Raw genomic sequence first — 19,607 nt, 5'->3', positions numbered from 1 at the left:
TCCCAGATCTGTGTACAGAGGAAACTCCTGACCAGGATAGCGCACCGTTCTCTACCAATGCTTCTTGAATGAGATCTCCTTCTTCCGTATTGCTGGTGCGAAATATTGCTGGTGTGATTGTCAGCTGATGAACTTCTGCAGTTTGAGGGGTCTGCTCTCCGTGTGCCCACTTGAGTGTATGTACTGCAATGGCTGCGAATCCTCCAAAGATCAGGGTGCTTCTCAGTGACAATGAAAGGTAACGTGATTGAGTTTTGATGGGAGTTCAGATTGACATGTAAAACTATGAGGCGCTGGGGGTTTGCCTTCATACGATGTGGCCCTGTAGACCTGAACTGTAGCTAATGTTACATTTCCACGCCTAGCGTTTGTAAGGGTGGGCAGTCGGTGAAATATTACGATATACGACCACGATATTGTTATTGTACAACAAATGCACTGTAGTGTCACATCAAGCTACAGTAAGTGCCATAAAAGAAGAAATGCAAACATGGGCAGAGTCTAGGGTGACCAAACATCCCTTTTTTTCAAAGACATCAAAATAAAGTTTTGTAAAAGTAAAATTTTAAAAGTAAAAGTACAATTTTACTTTCTTTTTTCTTCAAAGATTATTGGTCTGTATCAGCTTTTAACCCTTTAACAAGCCTACGGCCCACCGGCAGCCCGAAAGTGGGATCATAAACCTGTACAGAAGACCCTGTAGTTACTGAATAATACACCATAGTGTACCATAATGAGCCTTCCTGTGTTAAGGGTTTAAAGGCTATTTATTATGTTCAATAAAAGAGTAATAAATGTGTGTATAAAATGTTTATATATTCATGTTCATTAACATAGTTGCACAGTTTTAGAGGTATTTAAATCCCTCTCACACTTACACACACACACATTGCCGTGGTTGTACAACTTACTGACGCCTCCCAGCCATGCCATTTCAGCCAAAATCTGCAAAATAAGGTCACCCAAATGTATTTAAAAATCAAAAACTCTGCACACATTGATTTGTATTTAGCATTTTATTGCACTGCACTAAATCCAGAATCCATGAATCTTTTAATGAAACATGTAGCTGGTCTGTGGTCTTCCATACTGACAATGTCCACATCATGTTCAGAAAGCAAATTCTTTATCAAGACATGAAAATCTATCACGGAAATGATAAAATTGTTTTATTTCCCACTTCCTACTAATTTACAGACTGCAGAAACTGAAGGAGGCATTTCATGGAAAATATGAAGAATCTCCTTTGTTCTATGCATGTGCTCCTGGGAGGGTGAATCTGATAGGTAGGTAGTGATTAGTGTACAGACTATGACAGACAATGATCTCAGACTATGTAATGTAACACTTGTTTAATCCTGTTTCTCCAATCCTGTTTAGGGGAACACATTGACTATTGCGGCTATGCTGTCCTCCCCATGGCCATCGAGCAGAATATTCTTGCCGCTGTATCGGTGAACAATTCTCAAACCATCCAGCTAGCCAACACTGATCCCAAATACAGGTAGGTGTAGTCGGGTAGAGTCTTTGTGAATCAGGCTGTGGTCTGAAGATGGCGCTGTTTAACCATTTTATCCTTGAACTGCTGTTGTAGGGATTTCACAGTGTCCCTCGGTGAAATCACCATAGACAGAGAGAATCCTCAGTGGCATTATTATTTCCTATGTGGAGTTAAAGGTGTTCAGGTAAGACAAAGAGACAAAACTGCTATTCATAGAGTGCATTCATGTAGCGTTAAACCAGTTCACATGGCCTGTTTGTTTCATTTCAGGAACAACTAAGTTTGTCCTCACTGACTGGAATCCGCTGTGTTGTGGATGGGACTATTCCTGCAAGCTCTGGGCTGTCCAGTTCCAGTGCCCTGGTTTGCTGTGCCGGGCTGGTCACAATGGAGGCCAATCAGAAGACCATTTCTAAAGTAAAATAATGTGTCTGCTGACTGACCATTTACCTTCCATCCATTCTCTTAATTAAAGTAAAACACATATTAGTGCTTTGCAGTATTGATGATTTAAGTTTATATATTAATAAGGTCATTGAGCTCATTTACATTTACATTTTACATTTTATGGCATTTAGCAGACGCTCTTATCCAGAGCGACTTACAAGGTTACTCGTATTACAGAGGTGGGCCAATGTAGTGTTAGGAGTCTTGCCCAGGGACTCTTATTGGTGTAGCACAGCATAGTCACCCAGACCGGGAATCGAACCCTGGTCTCCCACATGGTGTTGCTGTAATGCAATGGTAGGTGGTGGTGGTATCTGTTGCGCCACACCAACCACACCAACCAGCTCATAATTTCTGAGTGCTCTGATCCTACTGTCTGCTTAAATAATATCTTACAACCTCAGCGTACGCAGTGTCTGAGAGTTTGTAGACACCTCCTCATCCAACATTTATTTGAAATCAAGTGTACTAAAGCATTTTTTGCATTTTTACATCTCTATTATTGCTACTCCAGCTATAAATGTAACTTTAGTGAGGTCATATTGAGTCATTTTAATACTCTACCACATGAGTCCACATACTGTTTTCACTTCAGATGCCAATCTCTCTCTTACCTTGATTAGAAATGCATGTGTAAAGAGTGTCCTTTAGGGGTGGCTCAAAGTGTGAATTACACTTCTCGACTGTAGGGGGAACCCAGGAGCAAGAAACGCCAGTTCTCGAACACTACTGATTTAATGTGGACTTGGTCTCCCATTTGCTGCAGTTACAGACTCCAATGCATTGCATTGCATTCAGCCACAAAACATTAGGAAGGTTAGGTACTGATGTTGGATGATTAGTTTTGGATCACAAAAACACTCAGACTCACTCTTAAAGATATTAGATGGAGCTCCATCACACCAAAGCCCATAGTTTCAGTGCTCCACAGACCAGTGTTGAGGGGCTTCTTTCGTGGCTTTGGTCATAATGACCTGAATGTCCTATTCTATTAGCAGTGATATGATCCTGATATCATAGTGCATCCCTCCAAATTTGACTAATTTGTTCTGTTTTCCTCTCCTAAACACTATTTTCTGTCACATTTATTTGCTCTAGCAATGCTCCCAACACTAGGAGAGTAAGGACTTAACACATGTCTCTTTCCAATACATGCCTTGCCAGCCACTGCCTCTTTTCAAACTGTCACCAATATGTGGCATCACCAGGCAGCCAACATACTCGGAGGAAAGCGTTAAGTCCCCAGCTCTGCCATAACATTGCTTAAGAGTGATGAGAGCGCCATCTACCCACCCAGAGAGTCGAGTCAATTGTGCTCTCTCTGGCATAACAGCATTGCTCGGGGTTCAGACTTGCGACCTCTGGGCCATAGTGGTTTCGCATTAGACCACAGAGTCTTAAAATAAAGTTGCTTCATGCTAAATGCGCTGATGTTTTTTTTTTTTTTTTTTTTTACCAATTTAAAGATTTGAAACCTTTTCAGTGCAGAGGGATAATAATACCTATTATGATATTCTGCCTGTGCATTGCCTGCTAGGTACTACTTGCTGAAACGTGTGCCAAGTGTGAACGATACATTGGTACTGAAGGAGGAGGGATGGATCAGTCCATATCTTTTCTTGCTGAGGAAGGAACGGTAATGAATTTCCTTCTGATATGTGTATGAGTCATGCAGTGTATGAGTCATCAGCTCTTATCACTCCATGTGTAACTGTAGCTCCATATGTGAAATTGTATCTCCAATTATTCCCGTTTCTGTTCTGTTTCTCTGTTTCTCTGGATTTCATTGCCTATTGACAATCCTGATCACTCAAGGCGAAGCTGATTGAGTTTAATCCCCTGCGGGCCACAGATGTGAAACTCCCAGGAGGAGCTGTCTTTGTGATTGCTAACAGTTGTGTGGAGATGAACAAGGCGGCCTCGTCCCACTTCAACATTAGAGTGGTGGAATGTCGCATTGCCACAAAGGTGAGGAGCTGTTGATAATGTCATTTGCCACAGTCCTGCAGAGAGGGGTTCTCACTTCAGATTTACTGAATTCAACTTAATAAGATCTCACTAAATTCTGCTGTGCTGGGGTCCTCCCAGACTAACCTCTGCCATCTTTGGTCGCACACATCAAATCACACTGTAATTAGGGATGTCCCGAACAGGTTAGTATCCCATCCGATCTGATCCGAGTCTCTTAATGCTGAATATCAGCCGATAACGATCCGATCTTTGTGTTTGTATAAATAATACAGTCACAGAGTTTAGATCAGATAAGCAGCTGATTAATATTGAAGTAAAATCACTTTATTTTTACTAACAGTTTCTATAATGAGACATTCTGGACTGATTGATGTAGTTGTAGTAGAGACTGTTGTTTAAATGACTTATATGGTGTTTAATATTTTATAATCCAGTCTGACTCCTGACCTCCCTGACCGTTCAGCTCCCAGTTCCTTTAAAACACTGCAGTCAAATCACTGTGTATGTAGTGGTACACACTCTGGACTGATATCTTTGTTGACTACTGGCGTGAAATAACTGGTTTATAGTGGTTGAATGTGCTGTGATTTGGGTTTTAACAGCGTTAGTCTACACTCTGTTCTGAATGGGCTCTTCAGTGCTGGTTTAAAAAGAAGGAAGGTGAGCAGTTTTCCTGCCAGTAAAACAGAGGGTTTCAGTGATAGTTTTAATAAAGGCTGAGATATTATGGTCTGAACGCTCCTTAGTGCAAAAATGTCCATTAATGGTGCCTTGAGGACAGCAGATGGCAAGTGGTTAAAACAAGGGCTAGGAACTGGATTGGGATTAAAATAGTCAAAACCCGATCCATTAAAATAGCCACTGGATCGGATCAGGACATCCCTAACTGTATTTTTCATTTGTATGCATTGTAATGTTAGTGCTTTCGAACAAATAAACACTTACTGCTTGTGGTTGGTGTAGTGTAGTGGATAATGTCATTGCCCTCCCCATGGCAGAGTGAGGTTCGCTTCCCTTCCTTGGGCAAGACTCCTAACACTGCATTCTCCTACCTGTGCAACGCGATTCTAAAATAAAATTCTAAAATATTTCCCTCACAGTGTACATGAATAAGGTGCCAGTGTATTTGGTCTGTACGATGTTTGTAGTATTAAAGGCTGTAGTAGTTTTTCATTATATTGTTCTATAAAATGTGCTTAAAGGACATGAACTGTACTCACTCTGTTCACAGATATTGGCCAAGGCCAGAGACCTGGAGTGGAGCACCCTCCATAAGCTGGGGGAGCTGCAAACAAAGCTTGAATTGAGTCTGGAGAAGATGCTAGATTTGGTGGAGGAAGTCCTTCACCCTGAGCCCTACAGCAGAGAGGAAATCTGCAGGATTCTGGGAATCAACACTGAGCATCTCTGCAACAACATCCTCAGTGCTAACACCCAGCATGGTGAGGGCACGTAGAACCATGCAGTCGTTTCTCATAGTCGGTTAGGTCATGTTATATCAATAGAAGGCCATGAAGAAGAAGGCAGAGTCAAGTTTAACCTGTCCTTAAGAACCTAGATCTTCAGATTCTCCCACTGGCATGGAATTAGGTTAAATCCATTATATTACACTTAAGTACCTGTTTTCTTTTCACCTCAGTGACCCACTTCAGACTGTTCCAGCGAGCCAAGCATGTGTACAGCGAGGCTGCCCGCGTGCTGCAGTTCAAGGCAGTGTGTGACTCATCGCCTGATGGTGCCATCCTGCAGCTGGGCGATCTAATGAACCAGAGCCATGCTAGCTGCAGAGACTTGTATGAGTGTAGCTGCCCAGAGCTGGACCAGCTGGTGGACATTTGTCTGTGAGTGAGAGAAAAACATCTTCCCCATTAGGAGATTAATGGAGCATTATTGTCCAGCTGTAGGGGGTCAGAAGGTGATGTAACTTTGCCCTTATGTTGTACTGAAGATTAATATGAAAAGACATGTGACATTATCGGGGACAATTGGGCCATAAGGAATTCTGCGATTCGGACAAGGGCTCTTCATGTACAGTTAGGTGAAAAAATAGGACACCCCATGAATACCTTTGTCTTTTTATAGCATATTTAAACATATGGATATATTATATACATCTTCATTATAGCAATACTGAGAGATGGAGGTCTTATAACTAAACAAAACATTAGAACATTTCTAACAGAACAGTTCTAATCCTCTAAGAGGATTTTGGCAGAACCTGTCTTATTTAAACCTCAGATATTTAGTTTGGTTTGCTTCTGATTGTTAAAGTGAGTGGTATCACCATGGACAGATCCATAGAGCTCTCTGAGGCCTTCAGAAAGATTGTTGTAGAAGCAGATGAGGCTGGGAAAGCATTTAAAAAAAGGTCTCAGAACAATTCAAAATCAGCCACTCCACTGTCAGCAAAATAAGCTACACGTAAAACAAATGCCAACATAACCAGATCAGGCCATCCTAGCAGGTCTCCAACAATCCTAAAATGTCATCATGGGAACTACAGGTAACTCTTGCCACAGTTAATGAAACTCACAGAAACTACGTATTGTTGATTTTCCAAGTGTAAATAAGTTCACATCCTTTACAGAGACACACTTCTGCACATTCTAAAGTAGGATTTTGTAGCCTGATGTAAAATTTCCCAAAACCATTATCTGGTTTGTCATCTGGTTTGTGCAAAACTAATAGCAAATTAAATGGTATGTTTCATTTCTTCCCAATTTGTTCAATTCAGAAAATAAACATTGTGCCTACAATTTGCAAAAACATTTTACATTAAAATTTGTTTCCTGTCGAGGATTTATTCACTAATTTTCACGTAGAAAATCAAAAGAATGTGTAATTTGACTAGAGACTGTTTTTGTTTTTTTAGTCAGAAATCTTCTGAAACTTCTGCCTTTATTGTATTTGAGTCTAACTCTTTTGCTCTGCTCTCACAGGCAGGCAGGTGCTGTGGGCTCTAGGTTAACAGGCGCTGGATGGGGAGGCTGCACGGTTTCCATGGTACCCATTGAAAGAATGGATTCTTTTCTCCGGACAGTGAAGGAGCAGTACTACACGCCTGATGCTCGACGAGCAGCTCTGGTGAAGCAGAGCCTTTTTGTAACACGGCCAGGGGGAGGAGCGGCCATTTTTACAGAAGAATAAAATACCGTAAGAAGGAATTGGGTTCTAATAGATTCCACTGCTGTCACTCTTTGGTGTGTAAAGGGAAAACTATACATATTCCTTTTAGTTCATTACTTCATTATTTGTAATCATTTTGTACTTTTGTACAAATTTCGGATCGATCACTTTGATTAAAAAGACATCTGAGAACCTTTCTGTATTCTGCTGATATTTAACAAGCATGCTTTATGCAGCAAGTCATCTGCTAGGCTGCAGAACATCACTGGACTGAGCTGCTGGTTGGTTGCCATGGTATTGCAGCAAGGCTGTTCTCTCAAAATATCACTCCCCTCAGTGATGGCATCCGTGTATCAACAATACAAGCAAACAAAACCTTGCGTTTGCAGCCAAGTAATGAAGTGCCCCGCGTTGATGTTCATGCCAGTAAACCCTATCAGGGGAAAACGGATCTTGGAAATGAACAATCGGATCAGGTAAATTCTTAATGGCCGTTTTATGCATCATATTATAAAAAAGTACAATGAACTGTATAAAATCCATGCATACAAATAAAAACAATAAACAATTTGCATGGTCTTTTTTGACAAAATAGCACAGCAGGAAAGTTCCTCATACATTCTTAAGATATTTAACATCAAGTTAAATGAGGCATTGACTGTACATTCATAAAAACTAATTACGTTGCACAACTCTCTCCCGTCAAGATCGATAGCTTTAAATAGAAAACATAAAACGTTATATCTTGTATAACAGAATATCTTGTGTAACAGAATATGAACAAAGTTAGAGTTAAAATGTTTGCCCGGAACATTATTGTCTACACTACAGAGTTTTGTGGTGTCTTAATACGGACAAAATGACAAACAAGGCCTTGGTGGCACTGCAATAAAATACTGTACTAAACTCAAAAATATACTTCCTTTACTGAAAGGAAAATAAAAAAGGCACAAAATTTCCCTTTTACGAAAGGACAGTGAACGAAATGCCCAGTTTAAAGACCTTCCTGGAGATCATCCATCGTTCTGATCTGTTCATTGTACAGTAAATACTTGACCTATCCGTAGAGGGCGAGTGAAAGGCACAGCTGTGTAGCCTCTGGACTGTTACCTTTATCTTCTACATGTCAGAGTTTTCTTCACTCATTGGTCTGCATGCAAGGAACTGCATCTTGTAAATGTAGCCTTGGTTAGTATGTAAAAATGGTAGTAGGGTTAAGCCACAACGACTGGCAGATGCCATCGACTGATACTATTCTGCTGCAATGCTCAAGCTAGTTTACAGGCAGTCTAGATGGCTCTATTCTAAAAATTCACATAGCGCATTCTTACTATAGATCATTAACATTTTTGCAATTATATGATAGTGGAGTTGGGTAAATTTTGTGTACTAATATTTGATGATGCAGTGTTAAGCTCTGCTTTGTTAGATATTAACTTTTTTTTGTATATCTGCAGTTATTTAATACATTTAAAATTTGATCCAAATCAAGTATTGCAGTAAACTGTCGATGATGTTTTACAATAGTTTAAAAAGAGGTAATATTGTATCAAGAGGTGAAACCTGTGATAAAAAAAACAATGCTTTCTTCATATTCCAGCTGGGAGACCATAAGAATGTGATGAACCATACATTAGCCTAAATTATAATGCTGAAATAATCAATGAGTGTAACTCCTGAGAGATGTGCAGTTTTTTCCCAATTTTACCAGTAGCTCATATAATTGCATTGAAATTGTGCACACAATTAAGTTGTAAGTAACCTACTGGCTGGCTCTGCAGTGAACTGGAAGCATAGGAAGAACCTTTCAGAAATAATCACAAAATGTGGCTTTCCAGAGCAACGATTCAGCATTTGCATGTTTGCGTCAGTCCACTGGGGAGATAACATTAAATCAAAACTAAATTGACCAGGAACAGAATGCATTTCTCTGAGTCAATGAGCCACAATTAAATGAAAGGTGCACCCAGAGAATAGAGTGCATTTGCATGAAATAGGAAATTAGGACAGGAAGTTAAGGAGTCTTATCTGTGCTTCAATATGCTGGCTCTTCGGAGTCTCTCCTGTGCAATGCTGGTCTCCTTAGGGCCACTACATGTGCAGTCTTCTGTTTCCTGGACACTCTGAACTGCTCTCCATATAGCCATACAGCTGTGAGGTATGAGAGTGCATCACCAGAGTGCATCTGTGTCTTGTTTGGGAGTTCTGTGGTCCTCTAATACCATGTTTTTGCCAAACGATGGCATTACAGACATGTCGAGAGACTGGTGCATGGACCAGCTTACTTCTAAGTAAGATGATGACTAAGGAGAAGCCCCACCTTTCACTGAGATGGGACCTCTCTGTTTGCCCTATGTAATGTTGCTTTGTATTCCAGTCAGTCAGTGTGTGTACAGAGTCTCCAGGCTGTGTTCGCTTCCCTCATCTGCTCTAGTGTGATCTGTAATTCCAGAATCGGTGGTTTCCTCAGCTTCCACTGCTGTGTTTGTGTCCGCTCTCTTTTTTAGCATGTTCTCTATCCAGCTGCTACTGCTGTGGGTTCTCCCTAGAGAGGAGCCAGGAAAGGCTGAGGTGGAGGAGGTGTGGACCTTCATGTTCTTGCCGGAGGTGATGAGCTCTCCATATCCCTGCTGGTGAGCGAAGGCGTAGGCAGAGCGTCGGGAGCTGGTCCTCCGTACCCGCCTGAGGTTCTGCTCCTGAGGACCCTGCCTCCTGGTGGCCTGCTGGAGCAAACGTACCTGCAGGGGACAGTGGAGCAGTTATTAGTGGCTATTAAAGATGTACATTTCAGATCAGGCACTGACTTTATGTATCAGGAAATGTCACATTTGACCATGATTTGAAGCTGTGGTGAATTTGTATTTTCTGTGTTTACTGTAATTAACTTTAATTACTTATTACACAGGATGACGACATAACCACAACAGGCTAATACCAACACAGGGACAGGGATCCTGCTAATTTTTACCATCCCTTCTCTCTCATGTTGCTCCCTCTAAAACAAGCTGAGATATCTCAGCTGACCCCCAACCTGGAGCTAAACACACATTAGAAAGGAAAGTACCGGCTTCTTAACACTTCTTAAACCCAAAGAAGTGAGTGGGGGCAAGGCTAAAAGCTAATTGGTAACACTCTTTTCAGCTTGCTAACAGCATCTTTTGCTAAGAGGACACAACAAGAAAACAGCAACACTATTTGGTAAGACACTGGAGCAATTATAGTGTTTTTGTTACTGTTAAATATATAACTTGCTATAATATGTGGGTTTAACGTCACTGTTGTAAACCAGCTGGTAAAAGCCAGGCCTATTATGTTTTAAGTCTTTTAGAAGTCTTCTGTACACGGACAACCATTACAGGGTTGTGAATACTTTGTAATTTTTTTAACTGCATGTGCTAAATCATAACAACAAAGTTTTATATACTTATTATTTATACATCAAAGAATATCTTACTCAAGAATAACTTAAATACTCAAATTACATAACTCAAACAAAACGTCAGTAAAAAACGGCTTGGCAGATGTTCAAATCACAGGATATCAGAATATCCACCTCCTCAAATATTTCACACAGTGATTTTCATTTGAATATACTTGCTTTGTCAGTCTGTGTGGGATGGAGGTCTGTCTTGAGGAAGCGCATGGCCACCACTGGCATGGTACACACCACGGTGGTGAGGAGAATGACGAGCCACACGCTCTTCTGATTCAGAGTGTTCCGCGCTGTGCCTGGAACGAAACACAAACTACACATAACAGATGCCTTGGGAGGTCTCCAGCAATCAGAGAGCTAGTGTGAATATGGATATAAAACATAGGATAAACCAAGGCTAGTCTACCAGCCTTGACTGGTGTCACACTTACCTACGAAAGGGAACTGGCTTGGAAATATTCTAAAGATGCCATCACTGTTCATTGCGAACAGTATAGCAAAGTAAACAGCCAGACTGCCCCATATGAAGAAGTGGTTCACCGCAGTCCAGAAGTTTGTGTCAAGCCCGATCTGAAATAATAGCATTTTTAACCATGTTGGCACACACCCAGCAACCAAAGACCAAACCATCTGGCATGTCTTTTAAACAAACCTTCTCAAACCTACACTGTCTGTAGGAGATTACAAAACCTCTTAACTCTGAATTCATGAGTCTAGGCCGTTTTAAAAAATATTGAATATAAAGGAACTGTTTAGAAAGTTGTTTTTTTTGCACATATGCTATACATTTGTTCAGCAGACAGGGTTAAAATCTGGTCCTTGGCTACACAACTATCTAATTCTGGAAATAAATCCACTGAATAGAAAATGTAGGACCAAGAAACCTGCATTTAATGTCCAGAAGTATCTTGACAGCTCTTCTATTTAGTCAGTTCAGCTACTTTGAGGTGCAGCTCGTGCTGACGCAAGCAATCATTTGCACACACACACAGCTTGTATAATCCTCATAAAAACAATGCCAGTAGAATAGAATCAGACACACATGAGCCTATGGTTAAGTGTAGGCTAAAGGGGCACAACCCCCCCAGCTTTGAGCTGTGAAACTCCATTTTCTGGACTGATGAACTTTCATGTAACATATTGAGCAGAAGTCTGAGTGGAATTTGGAGTGCTCAGTATCTGGCCACACTAATACTCCAATCCTTTAAGGTTGAATGCACTCAAATCCTCACAGCAAGAGTAGAAACTGTTACTACAGCCCCCTGTTAATGCTTATGGTTTCAGAAGAAACGATAGGGATGATGAGGTGTCCACAAACATTTGGACATGTAATGTAAAATGTACCTATGATGCTTAGCATCGGGAAAGTTATATTGTTATAGTAAATAAAAGGTCATTAAAATCAACAGTTACCTGGACACTAACCACAATGACCAGTGAGGTTGCTATGGTAACGGCAAAAGACTGCTGATCAGTTATGTGTGAGCCGTCATCTCGCACAGCACAAAGGAAAGCCCCATACGGGATGAAGAAGAGGACAAACGAGGTGCAGACCCCCTGCAGCGTGCAGGTGAAGAACTTGCGCTTGTTAAACAACAGATTAAGCTGCCCAGGTCTGTACAGGTTAGGGTAGCGCAGACTGTACTGCTCATTCACGTCCTGTCAGAAACAATAAACACATAGCGTAATGACCAAGGTGATCGTAGACAATCCACCCACCCTGAACACTGTTCCTATTATTTTATTTACATATTAACATTCATTCAAATCATCTTCATAATTATTATTATGATCTCTGTCTATTCTCTTTTTTTCCTGGTATCGCTCCCAAAAAAGGATGGGATCCTCCTTTTGAGCCCTTGTCCCTTCAATATTTCTCTTTATTAATGTCTTAGGAAGTTTTCCCTTGCCACAGTTGCCTCAGGCATTGCTCAAGCCAGGGCTCTGACATATTTCAGATTTGTCTGCTGTTTTGACTGTCTCACAATGGCTGACCATTCAGGCCTTGGAGATTTTTTCTTTTGTGGGATGTTGTTTATGATTCTTAGGGAACGGAGATGATCTGCTAAAAGCTGTTATCTAGACACCTTTACAGTGCTGGCCCTTTTTGGACAGATGTAAAAAAAAAAGTGGAAGAGGGGTCAGGACAAATTGGTTTGATGTATGAAAGAACAAGCTTTAGGCCACAGTGACATGAGATAAGAACCTGCTCATCTTCAAGCTGGAGACAGAGAGGAGCCTTTCATGGTCATCAGAGCTTAACAACAAGATGACAGACACTGTATACATACCCATATGGATTAATGCCATCCAGTGGGTTTATTTTTAGTCATTTGTATTACATTTAGATATGCTTTAAAGATCAATTGTAGAAGATGTAGAAAAAAGACAGCTCCCTCCCCGCCAGACCCTTGTTATCACGCCCTCCCCCGGGGCAATCCCAGACTGCCGCCCAGCTCACGAGGCAGTCACGGTGTACTCGGGTTGGGCTTGCCTTGTTATCTAGTCAGGCAGCTGGCTCTCCAGCCAACCCTTTTATTTACTCAGAGCGTGGCTCTGGTTTTCAGTTCTAGTTTCCCCTGCATCCCAAGCTAGGCATGTGATTTCGTTTGTCCCCTTCCTTGATATAGTTTCTTAGTTAAGTCCGGCTAATCCCCAGTCACTCCCTGCTCCTCCAAGTCCTAGCTTTGTTGTGTTTGCCACTTGGTTGGTCACCTTCTGTTTACGTTCTAGTTTTGACCATTAGTTTAGTAGTTCCATCTCTGCAAGTGTTCCCGTCTTGTCTGGCCGTACACGCCATGACACCCCCAACTTGTCTTGCTCTGTGATAATGTAAATGCGTTGACCTTTTTTTGCGCCATTTTTTCTTTCTTACTTTCTTATTTTCCTTTTCATTTATAATTCTATGAATTTAAATATATTTAAAAAATAAAGAGAAATATATATTTCTTTCTTCTGCGGATTCCATCATTTGGGTGATATTTTCCACATAGTTCCATATGATTATCTTAGACTTGCTGTGCTAAATTAACAGTTAGGACGTAAGGAATCATTACTTTTTCCCTACTTACTTTCATATTTAGAGGCTAATGGGATGTTTGTCAGTGGGCTTTCTCACCTGGTCAAATAGGCCCATGGCAAGAACAGGTAGAGAGGTGTAGACAATGTTGAACAGGGTTATGAACCACTGGTCATACACAGTCTGTGATAAAAACATAATGAATTATACAGACATCTTATTGAGGACAATACATAATAACACCTGTAATAAAGACAGGTGGTATACATAGATAAGCAGTTTGCATTAGGAGATTAACTACAATACAGACTGTCATTTACAGCCTTACCTGAGCAGAGAAGCCACACAGAAAGCCGAACCAGAAGTGCACTAGGGTGAAGGCAAAGTTCTTGTAGAAGAAGTAGCAGAGGAATTTGCACATGCGGTGGTATGACCAACGACCGTGGACGAGCAGGAGGCGCTGTAGATAGCGAAATTGGGCAAAGGAGTAGTCGGAGGCCAAAACAGCCTGCATGCCCTCCTGCCCGCTAATGCCCACACCAATGTGTGCAGCTAAATAAAGGTCACACACCAAACCACAGAACATTTAGGTTAAACCACAGCATTTCTATTCAAATTGTGACACCTCTGAATAAACTGATGCCTCTGATTACCCATCTACTTACTAACTTCTATATTTTACAACAGCATTCACATAGGGTCAGTTTACAATATCATAGCTGTATGCAGTCTTACTTTTTATCATACTGACGTCATTAGCTCCGTCCCCGATGGCCAAAGTCACGACTCTCTTATGCCTCTTCACAAGCTCCACCACCTGGGCTTTCTGCAGGGGGGTGACCCTACAGCAGATTACAGTCTTACACAAGCAGGCCACGTCCAGCAGGATCTGCTCCAGGTCTGCCTCCAGGGCATGGGCCTGTGGGTGGGATTAAGTCAGATGAATGTTATGACCTCACAAATGGCTGAACCATTTAATTGTGCTACCTTGATCAGGTTCTGCATAGACGTAATACTTCCAATTTCCTTGACACTTCTGGTGTTGGTGTTCAGCATAAAGGAGCCAAGAATTTGGACCCACAAGAAAGGCATTGATATTAAATATGGGGTGTGAATATACTATAGGTGCAGAAAATTGCAAAAAGAAGTCCAAACAACATGCATAGAAAACAAAGACGAGAAGCAAGTACAGCGAGCCACCCATACAGGATTGCGTGTAAACATTAAAGGTTCTCTAAAATGAAAAGCTATATTTAGCTTTGCATAGTTAAATAATGAATACATGGATGTGACCTCAAACACTGTTGTCTCTTGAAAATGCATTGATTTTAAAACCCCAAGACCTCAACAGTCTTGATTCATTTTACTTATGCCCAAAGGTTACACATACCCAGCCCTGTGGCTTATGTGCCCTACAGTTCAGACAAAATAAAATGCAATGGTCACTTCAGGAGAAAATGGTGTTTTTGATCATTTAAAGGCAGTTCTCTAAGACAAGCATAAAAATCACCTCGAAACTCAGCTATCTAATTGTACATTGTGCCAAGAGGACAGAAAGAGGACAGTATTTTCTACATAAATACAAAAGGTTTATAATGGGCATGTTAAATCTGACCATTTTAAACCCCAAGCAACGGCACATACTTAATAAATGCATTATTTGACACCTTTAATAGGTCAGTAGAAAAAGAGAGAGAGATTGCAAATTTGCAGTAATTCCAAAAATCTCACAAGCATAACAAAAAACACAGGGCTCCATACCAAACTGTGTCCATTGATGATCAGTGCATATTCTGCAATGATGGTTTCCTCAAACACAGAGTCACTGGCATACATATCTGTCTTTCCCACATCCTGGCCGCTGCTGAATCTCTCTCTACTGGGACCCATTATCCTCTCTTTGGCATTTCTAAGCATAAAAAAACAGCAAAGGTCAGAACAAAGAAATGAAACTAAATACATTCAGCAAAACTAGAGAATATAGAGACGATGGACACTTATTGATTGATAGCGGAGATGAACACACTTTTAGCTTCAAATACAGACTCTGAACAAGCTATTACTGTTCATTAACTGCTAATTCAATTTACATGTCCCTAATGTGTTTCCTTTCCTTTCCTTTCTGCTGGTGGCACATAAAAGACACCAAACTGAGGGATTGCAGGTAAACTTATAAAAACATCTCAAGTCTGTTGAGATATCCAATATCATACTGTCATTCTGTTGTAGTTAGGCACAAGTGTTGACCTGTAACTAAGAAACAATGTTAAACCTGATATCTGAAACAGTATAATGGAAGAACGTTTGAATGCAGTAATATGAAGACCATTCAATCATCGGAGTCCATGCATTGCATGTGAAAGGTGGTTATTGACATTCTAAATGATTAACTGAGTGTAAGCTGTTACTTGAGCTCGCGCTGAACCTCCAGCAGGGTGTGACCTGAGATTATGAACACCTCGTTCATGTCGTCTCTCAGCATGTTACAGGAGTAGCCAATGTTCATCGCTGTCTCTGCAACCACAGACAACACAGACAGAAACAGACATGTGAAGAAAAACAATTACACCAAGTCACATTTGGATCTATAGTTATGCCACTGTATTTAAGCAAAGACATATTAGGCTGTGCTCTCAGCATATTAGTGCTTTACTGATACATTACGTAGCATTTGTACCCTAAAATAGCAGCTTCAGAATCATGCTGACTTCTAATAGAAAGAGTGGCATCTCGGTCAGTGCCACTCCGGGCCACTATTGCAATACGTAACTTTGGAGATTTGCGTAATGGCGTGTACCTCAAATTTGGCGAAATCTGATGATTTGTAATCTGATTCGTCAAAATCAAATTTGTGTAAAATCCTGTATTACTACTCTACCTCGTCAGTCCACTATAGCTTCTTCACTATAGGGGACAAAAAATACAGATTCTATCATAGTGCTGCTTTAATACCAAACGACCAGCACCAATCAGCATCCACTTCAGCATGGTCGTGTCATGTCCTATAGACCTCCTTTTCCCAACTCTAGTCTTATTAGCAGATTATGCAACAATATACAGTCATACTTTTTCTTTATTCAAAGATTGTTCAAAATATTATAGGAACAGCAAATCAGGAACCCAGTATTGTGAATCACTTTTAAATAAACAATGTCCCTCACATTAGAAGTTCATTAGAAGTTCATTGGTTGTTCATCGCTCATTACAACATAATCCTACAAACTACAACCCATTATCAGTGCTTTATCAGTGACATTGTTGCAGATGTGGATAATCAATGGAAAATTTCTGCCACTTTCAGCGGTGTAATCTACTGCACATCTATATTGCTGCTCACCAAGTTTGTCTCCAGTAAGAACCCAGATTTTAATATTGGCCAGGGTCAAACAGCTAATCGTTTCTGGCACTCCTTCCTGCAGTTTATCTTCAATAGCTGTGGCACCAAGAAGCTTCAGAGAGAAGAAGAGACAAGAAACATATTCCACTGTTCCAAAACACACATCCTGCCAACACATCCACATAATGTATTTTTAGTCCATTATAAGTGAAAAAAGTTCCACTATTCCCCTAATTTACATGTAGACCCCCCACTGGTTCTTCCTCTCAGTTTTATCTGTTGTCCCACTTGCAGCTAAAATAGAGATTCCGATTGGTTCTACCTCTGAGTTTGACTCTTTGTTGTCCCACCTGATGTAGACGCATGTACATGTAGACCAATACTGGCGGTGGAAAGTGAAACTTTAATAGACATGTTTAATTCTGTGAAATTGCAGATATTTGATGCATTTATTACATACCAGCAGAATGTGAAAAGTCCCAGTATGCAGGAAAAAGTACTGGTATGCCCCAGCCCACTTCAAGCACTGCATTCAACTGCACTGAAGTTATGTGTTTTCAGTGTTTACTCACACACATTTATACACAAGCTGCCCACATATCTGCTCTCACCATCAGGCCCTGCTCTATCTCCTCATACAGAGCCCCCAGACTCTCCTCTCGGTTGTCCAGCGCTGTGCCGGCAAACAGCAGCTTCTTCATCCACTCATCAAACATGTCCTCATCCAGATCTTTATAGGCCAGGGCCAAGGTTCTCAGACCCTCACCAGCAAACTCCTACAGCAACATAAACATCTGTTAATGTAGCCTTAAAAACTAGAAATTCTGCTTTACAAAATCTCTTTAGATTCATGCATCATGAAATGACACGGATGGTAATGTATAGTCAAGCATGCAATTTCAAAAATGGCATCATTTATAATGGCAATGATTTGTGCGTCCTATTTCCTGTTTTTATGGACTCAGTAAGGCATAGTTCACATCTTCCTCTGCTTGCTCAGCATAAAACATATAGATTCTCCAATAAAGTGAATGTCCCCTGACTGCTCTGTGAGAAACCACAGTCTGGAATAAATAAAAGATACTGTCTGACAGAGTAAGTGGTTATGGACACCACTTTAATAGTGTGAAATCTATTTTTAACCTGGGCTGCTTCAAAAGATGCCCAAACCGAATGTACATAACAAGAGAGGACACTCGAATTAGCTTCAATATCATTCAGTAACACTTAGATGGTTAATCAGGCAGATGATGCACAGGCACGAGGATGAACTTACGTTAAGGTGCTCTGAGGTAGTGTACATTAGCTCTTCATTGGATTGGTCTAGTCTGTCAAAGATTATTGTGTCTGCTCCTTTAGAGTAAAGCTTCAGCTGCCCTTCTGGATTTCTCACTGCAGAAAATGGAAAAATACATATATTACTTTTAGTAATAATATTGTATTTAAATATACAGATTCAATAAGCTTCCTATAATTAAATGTGATAAGGTGTATTTATAGAACTTTTGGAACTTCTCCACTGGTCCATGTCTCATAAAATGTTCAGTTAAGAAGTTTAACAGTCCACACTTTCAACAGATATCTGCTTGTTTCATTGAGCTACAAGCTAGAAAGAATTAACACTGAATTACACTGGTTAAAATCTGATAGTAATTCACAGCATGCATTGCAGTACGAAATGTTAAATGCTATTATTCAAAAATCATAGAAAAATATGTTGAATTCATATGTTGGAGAAACTTGTAAACTGATGCCGCAAAATAAGCAATGAGGACAATTCTCATTCAGGATCTGTGTTTATTTTCATAACCCATTGTACCTTAAACAACCCTAAAATACAAAACTTATGCAAAAAAATCCTTTTTTATGTATAAATGCTGTCAAAAGTTAAGAAAATGTATCTTTCCACTGAAAAAGTGAATACAGTGTACCACTAAAAAACAATTGAAGGTACACAACTGCACCTCAGAATATCTTTGAGGGCACGCTGACAGTGTTTGCTTGAGGGACAATCGTGTACCTTTTCTCTACTTGTTTTCATGACAGTGTGAGTTAAAAGGGCTCACCGATAACACTCATTCTCTTGCGGACATTGTTGAAATCCAGTATGGCTAGGAGCTGGTAGGTGACAGCCTGGCCCATTTCATACAGAGTAATGGTCTCTGGTGTCCTGTCCCGAAATACGAATCCAAAATTGCGAGCTGCAGTGACCAAGGCTCCTTCATCAGGAGACTGAGCCTGATACACCAGCTCTCCTGGGACAGATTTCAGGAGAACAGGCTTGAATAGGCTGAATCTGCCACACCACTTGCTTCACAAACAACTCTGCGAATCCCAATAAACAAAGAACATTTACTGAAAAGATGTTTAACGTTTACCTTCACTCCTGTCCTCCGGCATGACTGTATGACACAGAGCAAGCAGTCTGAAAAATTCCTGCACCAAAGGCTCCTCCAACTTAATGGCCTCTACTAGGCTGCTGTCATGGAAACGGAACTTCCGGTCCATCAGTGGGTTGAAGGAGAAATCCACACATGGTGTTTTCTGGGCAGTGAGAGTAACAGAGACGTGTGACTCAGTAACCCTTCATCAGTCTATCTAAAAACATGTCAGGCATGTTTGCAGGCATTATGGTCCATCTTAATACTACCTCTGTAATATCCACTTTGTGTCCAAACTCGTCGTAAACATCGCCTACACACACACACACACACACACACAAAAACGAATACCACTTAGAACAATAAAGCATCAACAATGTTTTAATAAAGGT

The 19,607-nt window shown here is 40.7% G+C and overlaps 2 protein-coding genes across 3 annotated transcripts in view; one reads left to right on the top strand and one right to left on the bottom strand.

The window, feature by feature from the left end:
* The first annotated feature begins 55 nt into the window (after positions 1–55).
* On the top strand, positions 56–7,237 carry galk2 (galactokinase 2). The gene is made up of 10 exons (XM_072671100.1): positions 56–238; positions 1,198–1,286; positions 1,381–1,504; positions 1,595–1,685; positions 1,772–1,918; positions 3,486–3,584; positions 3,764–3,916; positions 5,151–5,361; positions 5,559–5,760; positions 6,859–7,237. The coding sequence occupies exons 1-10, from the start codon at positions 189–191 to the stop codon at positions 7,064–7,066; spliced, it is 1,374 nt and encodes a 457-aa protein (XP_072527201.1). The 5' UTR covers positions 56–188; the 3' UTR covers positions 7,067–7,237.
* atp8b4 (ATPase phospholipid transporting 8B4) overlaps positions 6,803–19,607 on the bottom strand; it is a 28,472-nt gene continuing 15,667 nt past the window's right edge. For both annotated transcript variants that reach the window (XM_072671079.1, XM_072671090.1), the window contains exons 15-29: positions 19,485–19,528; positions 19,213–19,378; positions 18,901–19,089; positions 18,111–18,226; positions 17,446–17,610; positions 16,835–16,946; positions 15,906–16,011; positions 15,259–15,406; positions 14,233–14,416; positions 13,826–14,049; positions 13,597–13,680; positions 11,892–12,137; positions 10,910–11,048; positions 10,644–10,774; positions 6,803–9,783 (exon numbers count right to left, since the gene is read on the bottom strand). In XM_072671079.1, the coding sequence (XP_072527180.1) occupies positions 9,427–9,783; positions 10,644–10,774; positions 10,910–11,048; positions 11,892–12,137; positions 13,597–13,680; positions 13,826–14,049; positions 14,233–14,416; positions 15,259–15,406; positions 15,906–16,011; positions 16,835–16,946; positions 17,446–17,610; positions 18,111–18,226; positions 18,901–19,089; positions 19,213–19,378; positions 19,485–19,528 (2,411 nt within the window). In that variant the 3' untranslated portion in view covers positions 6,803–9,426. The remainder of the gene's footprint in view (positions 9,784–10,643; positions 10,775–10,909; positions 11,049–11,891; positions 12,138–13,596; positions 13,681–13,825; positions 14,050–14,232; positions 14,417–15,258; positions 15,407–15,905; positions 16,012–16,834; positions 16,947–17,445; positions 17,611–18,110; positions 18,227–18,900; positions 19,090–19,212; positions 19,379–19,484; positions 19,529–19,607) is intronic.

Source organism: Salminus brasiliensis, chromosome 2 (genome assembly GCF_030463535.1).
Source record: "Salminus brasiliensis chromosome 2, fSalBra1.hap2, whole genome shotgun sequence".
NCBI classification, from domain to species: Eukaryota; Metazoa; Chordata; class Actinopteri; order Characiformes; family Bryconidae; genus Salminus; species Salminus brasiliensis.
This window is presented reverse-complemented; position numbering and strand designations above follow the sequence as displayed.

Excerpts from the sequence above, each read along its gene's own strand:
- galk2 (XM_072671100.1), top strand. The coding sequence starts at position 189 with ATGGCTGCGAATCCTCCAAAGATCAGGGTGCTTCTCAGTGACAATGAA. Across the intron at positions 1,686-1,771 it reads GTGGAGTTAAAGGTGTTCAG|GAACAACTAAGTTTGTCCTC; the intron begins GTAAGACAAAGA and ends GTTTCATTTCAG. Across the intron at positions 3,585-3,763 it reads TTCTTGCTGAGGAAGGAACG|GCGAAGCTGATTGAGTTTAA; the intron begins GTAATGAATTTC and ends TGATCACTCAAG.